The sequence below is a fragment of the Ambystoma mexicanum genome, chromosome 8 (genome assembly GCF_040938575.1).
Source record: "Ambystoma mexicanum isolate Mex_15411 chromosome 8, UKY_AmexF1_1, whole genome shotgun sequence".
NCBI lineage: Eukaryota > Metazoa > Chordata > Amphibia > Caudata > Ambystomatidae > Ambystoma > Ambystoma mexicanum.
Genome location: NC_090929.1, coordinates 1,091,695,849 through 1,091,701,848, shown reverse-complemented (window position 1 = coordinate 1,091,701,848; position 6,000 = coordinate 1,091,695,849). Strand labels below are relative to the sequence as shown.

General features: G+C 46.4%; 1 protein-coding gene across 2 annotated transcripts in view; it reads right to left on the bottom strand.

Moving 5' to 3' along the window:
- Window positions 1-2,282: 2,282 nt before the first annotated feature.
- The window catches only part of SPEN (spen family transcriptional repressor), a 633,803-nt gene continuing 630,085 nt past the window's right edge, over window positions 2,283-6,000 (bottom strand). For both annotated transcript variants that reach the window (XM_069611090.1, XM_069611091.1), the window contains one exon: window positions 2,283-3,880. In XM_069611090.1, the coding sequence (XP_069467191.1) occupies window positions 3,749-3,880 (132 nt within the window). In that variant the 3' untranslated portion in view covers window positions 2,283-3,748. The remainder of the gene's footprint in view (window positions 3,881-6,000) is intronic.

Sequence of the window (6,000 nt, the reverse complement as noted above, 5' to 3'; positions counted from 1 at the left end):
AAAATGTTGTATTTATTTTTTGAGACAGATATGGCATTGATATGTATGCAGGAAAGCTGGTGTGGGGTCTGATAAGGGATGGCAGGGCAGGTTGGTGCGGTGGTGGTGGATGGGGTTGACTGGGAGGGAGGCTAGAAGGAGATCAAAGTGGTCATCAGTTGTGGTGCTGTGGGCAGGAAGTGGTTGGTGGCACGTTGGTGTTTCCTCGGGGGAGGGCGGGCTATGTGGGCTGCCGTTAGGGGCAGGGGGCTTTAGTGGGGAGGTGAAGAGACCCGGGAGGGAGGAGTACATAGGTGGTGTAAGGTGGGATCCTGGGTGGAGCAGGAGAGTACTGCATGTGTGAAGTCCTCGGATGGAAGTAGCTCTTGCTTTTAGGGGGTAGTTTGGGGGTCTAGGGGTGTGAGAGTGGGGGAGATGTTGAGTAAGTTGCGTTAGCCAGGGAGGCCCGGGCTGCGCTTAGGGAAGTAAAGCACAAGATGGGCTACTGGGATTTGGTGTTAGTGGAAGAGGGTTGGAGACTTGAAAGGGGACGATGGGGGTAGGGATGTTTGGGAGTGAGAGGGAGGTGAGGTTTTATGAAAGCAGGGGCTGGCGGGTGGTAGCTGGTGCTGATGTTCTGGACAGCAAAACACCAGCGTGCCATTCTGTTCCTGGATGTGTGGGGAAGCGGGGGGAATAGGTTTTAGCGGACGTGGGGGATGCAGTTGGTAAGAGGCGGCCAGTTTGGTTGTTGAGGGGAGGCGGGAGGCAGGTGGGCGGTGGACTGGGGATCGTGTTCTGGGCCGTAGAGCGTTAGCGTACCGTTCTTTTCTGGGAGGTGTGGGGGACAATTGGCTGGTAAGGAAAGGGGGTGTGTGAGAAGGAGAGGGTGATATAGAGCACTGGATTGCAGAAAGGGTGGGCGGGCAGAGTCATGGAGGAGCGTGTCATTGGTTAGGCTTTTGGAGTGCCAAGGAACAGCTCTGATCTGAGCGGAGTGGGGCATTGTAATGCACCTAGATTCAAACACATACTATGTGGGAAGGAGCTTTGGCAGTGCAACAAAAAAACCAGTTACACAATTAGGCTAGATGCAAGTAGGTATAAGATATTAGGTAAATAAGAGTGGTGGGGTTTTTCAGGAGTACAGCAATGGCTATACTCCCCACCCACATCACACTTACCTTATAAGTCACTGTAGGTTTTCTGTGTCAGGTGTCCCAGGCAAAGAGAGTGGAGCAACTTAGTAGGGAGCTGCCCTTTGCCTTGTGGCCCCTTAGCCGGCTGCCCTGAGCGTCTGAAGTGTCGTTCTGGTCACAAGGGCCATTCAGAGGGCCTATTGGGAGCTTGAGGGCAGGCGGATGGGAGGAGGAGTGGACAGGGAGGGAAGCAAGCCTGGCAAGGGGGTGGATGGAGGACCGACACAAGGCAGCCTTCGTAAAAACAAACGGTGCTGAGCAGTGACACAGTGGAACACTTAACCAGGCAAAGCGCTGCATGGAAATGCATGCCGCTCACAGGGAAAATGGATTAAAAGCACCCCAGTGCTTGGATCTTGTGACCGTTCAGAGGGTCTATTGGGAGCAGGGTGGGAGATGGGAGGAGTGGATTGTGAGGGAAGCAAGCATTGCAAGGGGGTGGATGGAGGCCTAACACTGATGGAAGGCAGATGGAGGTGGCCCCAGAAAAACAAACTGTACTGAGCAGTGAAACACCTACAGGCGCTGCAGGGAAATACCTTACTGGTTCCTTCTCGCCTGCATCGACTGTCGCGGATGTGATGCCTTCCTCATCATGGGTCATGCACACAGGTCGCCGCTTCATCATGGAGCCCATGGAAACATACTTCCTTGAACTAGAGACCCAAAGCAGCCGCTACCCAGGCCCAATCCCAAACATGAAACCTACATGTGTACTCAATCTGTCATTTCCATTGCAGCCACCTGCCCTTTGATCGCAATCCAGTCTTAGGTCTCCAGAACACCACAGCAAAGGAGCACGTGCCCACCTGGACTCCGATTGCATTAAGAATGTGCCTGGGAGTCACATCCTGTAGCCAACGCTCTCCAGTCTTCAGGCTCTCAAACAATGGACTGGAACTCTTTGGTGGGTTGCCAAAACTCCTTAGCTGGGGGCTGTGAATTCTCCTGCATCAAAAGCATGCAAATATTTCTTACCTTGCTTTGCCTATAACCCGCCAGAGACATTGGGTTTGTACAGATCTTTGCTCTGGGAGAACTTTGAGAAATCTCTATAATGGATAAAAACTGGTACAACTAAAATAATGAACTTCAAGCCAACAGTTGTTTTATCATAGTTTATTCTGTGTATCAAAATTATAAGTGCCTTCAACATTACCCATGAAAGAACCATTAAATTGGAACTTTGGAACTGTACAAATATTTACACCATAAAAACGGAAACATGGTTTCAAGTTCAAATTCTGATAAATTCTTTTTTGTACAAGATTCACGACACACCCTCCCTTAAAAAGAAAAACCCAACAAATTAATTAAAAAAACTATATACAAAAGGGGAGCAGGTACTGCTGGAGAGTGATGCCACAGCTAGATTCTGGATTGATAGTGTCCACAATGTCCTACAAAACAGCCTCAATGAATCCTCCTTTCCCACATGGGAGTCAATGAGGGTAGCACATTCAGCCTTCACGTCCTCTTCACCCCAAATAGCTTTGCATTTTGTAATGTAAAGGTTGCAATTCAATGGACAAAACAAAAGAGAAAAAAATAGCACAAGGGGATTGTTGGAACAGGGTATAAATTAAGGTGTTGACAAGTGAGAGAGGAAAGAAGTTAAAACGATTTGTGTAAAAGTGTATAACACCTTACACTTTTTGAAAATTAATGGGGGTGAAGAGAGGAAGGGGGCAATGTCTTGAGGAAACACATTTACAAATGAAGGACAATACAAAGTCTGAGTATGAAAATAAGCCTCTTCTCTGAAAACACATTTTTGGCACAGATAAAAAAAAAAAAACATGTTGTAGGGGTCTGATCTCTTCGAAGAGAGTATTATATATATTTATATATATATATATATTATATTTATATATACACGCACGCACACAGTTCTGCATATTCCCAATGGGAAAGGAAACTAGGCTCCCCTTTCCTCATTGTTTTTTTCACTGTAAACTTTACATCCCAAAGGAAGAGACACCTTCAGCAGTGTGTGCCCGGATAGCGAAAACCGAGGAGAGTGTCACACCCAGAACCAGAGAGAAGTAATGTGAAATGATTCTTGACCCATGGGTTTAATCACTGGATATCAGCAAGAGTCCACAAGGATCCAGCTCTTTAATCCTCAAAAATAAAAACCACAAAAAAGAATTCCAACTCAGGACATCCATGAACGTCACTGCATTTTTTCCTTTAAAAAACAAAGAAATCTGTACAAAGATCCAAGTCACTAATTTAGTGCAAAGGCAGTTCAGGTTCTTTCTTTTTTTTAAACAAAAAAAAAAAAAACGGATATACACGCACACAAGTCAACGTCCTGTAATGTCGCAATAGTAGGATGTAGAAACTCCTATACAAGTCCGCCCGGTGAGTGCATCCATCGTCGACTAGCAAAAATGGAATATGTAAACATACAGGGTAGCAGCACCACTAGCACTACACCCAGCCAGAAACTTTGTCAGTGCCACAACGGAAGTAGGCTGGTATAGTCTGGCAGCATTTTGTCTCTGTTAAGCTTTCTTTGCAAATAGTTTTGCTGCAGGGCCCTTCGACAGTTGTGTCCAATTTGCTCACACCGATGCAATCACAATCATAAGATGAGGCGATATATTAGAAATGCTGGCAAGTAAGTCTGGGGCCAGTCGGGACAGGTGACTTTCAGAGAATTCACAAGGTGGGAAAATTTGCAACACATAGGCAGGCTAGTAAAAAAAAGAAACAGTTGAATCAATTTTCATATAAATCCACAGAGCAAAATAGCCAACATACATTAAAGGGCATATAAGTATACAAACTGAACAATGTACTTAATGGTTTAAAGGCAAAAACGTAACTACATGCATCAATATTTCAAAAACATTCCTTGCATTCTGGAACCACACCAGAAAACCACTGTGCAAACTGGCTATTCGCAAGCACATGAGCCCTTGGGCGCCATCAACACAACAGTTGCCCTATGTGGCAAAGGAAGAGCTGTTATGAATACCAGCAATGCAATGACAAAGTAACATTATATAAAACAAAGCACCCATGAAAACAGCAGTCGCGAGCATTGCTCAGATTACTAAGTATCACTTATGCACCAAAACGAACAAGATTGTATTGACAATGTTTTGTCCTGGTCTAGAACTTACTCTATCTGCATTTAAGCAGTAATGTATGCATGACATTGCATACACAAAAGTCTTTAAGTAGTACTTTAGTCCATAAAGCTGAATCCTTGAGACACCTTTAAACCATTTAGCTTTCAAACTCCTCTGCCCCAACACGGCCCCATTATACATCAACATTTCTCCCTTTCTTAAACATGTGAAGGGCCCCATAGAAAGAGTAAAAGAAAGGGTGAGTGTGGAAAAAGGTTCCCCCACTCACTGGGGACCAGGGAAAAATAATCCACAATTCCAGCAGAAAGTTCTGGGGGTCTGTTAGGGAGAATTCTCAAAATGCCAATTCCTCCCACCTTAGAGCCCTCCAGCTCTTTTGCTAAACTTTGAGACTTTGAACTTTTTAATTATTTGTTTTCTGTGTGCGTTTTCTTTAGTTATGGAGTTTTAGACAACTCCATAGGCATCTTTTCATGTGTGTCACACAGCACCCTCGGTGCAGTTACACAGGGAAGCCTTTTAGGCTGTCCCAAGGTTTAAATACCTTCTCTGGGATAAACTGCGGTTTCCCAGAGAAAGTAAAGTGAAATTGACTTTACTAGTCTTTTCAAATTCCTAGACCCAGCACTACCCTATCTTACAATAGACTGCTGGAGGGGTTACCTAGTATCCCCTGTGTCTAGAAACTCATGTAGCAGTCAAATGCTAACCTTTCCTCTCGAAATGGCTGGTGGCAGTGGTTTTACAACAAACTACCATGATTTTTCCCGACCGCGAACACCGGTAGCGTTAAATCGCGGGAGCCATGTTTCCCAAGATGGCGTCTGAGCCTCCTTTCTTTAAACGGGTCTCGGTATTCTTTTTTCTCCATTTATTTTTGGAAAGGTCCTTCTAGAGTTTGTCTCTGCGCGCCAAATGCTTTAGTCCCTTTGATCCTATGCCTTTGGCGGGCTTCAGGACTGAAGACCGCCTCTGGCGCCCGAGTGTCTGGGGTGGGGAGGAAGTGAGGGAGGTGCCCGAAACTCCCTGTGCTTAATCTCCTAGGAGACCCAAATGCACTCTGGCGTGATTGGCTGGCTGACTGTCCGGCAAGGACAGCCACCTTGTTGGGTGGGTGGCAGCTAGGCTGGAATGAATGGGAGAAAACTGTTTAAAAGGTGAGTCTCTTGGCTTGGAAGGCAGAGTCGACCACTGGAACAAAAGAACCGAAGATGAGCTGGAAGAGGACGGCTGCTGCAAATCCTGGACCGTTGGTTTGCCCGGTGGAGCCCTGCTGCAGGTCCGAATCGCCAAGTTCATCGATCGAGAAGCCCTTCAAGGACGGCTTCTCCCTTTGAGTTGGTGGGACCAATCAACTCGTAAGCCACCCGGATACCATTCTCGGAGCTGGTTTTATTTTCCTCAGAGTGCTGCAGGAAACTGAATAGCCAGGGAGAAGGACACCAGTTGCTGTGTGCTTGACTACAGCTACCGGAATTGAAGATTTGCCTTTGCCAGTTTTTTTACCAGTCCAAGTGCAGTTTAGGAGTCCCCAGACGTCCCCACGACTGGGGCTCAGGAACAGCGAGATCTGCAGGAACTGCCAGGAACAGACGTTTCAGCTGCACCGTTTTCTTCATTGTAAGGTAGGAACAAGTTACTTACCGGTAACTGTTGTTCTCACAGCATGGGTCTGGCATGGATTCACATGCTCATGAATATACCCCGTCGTCAGGCTG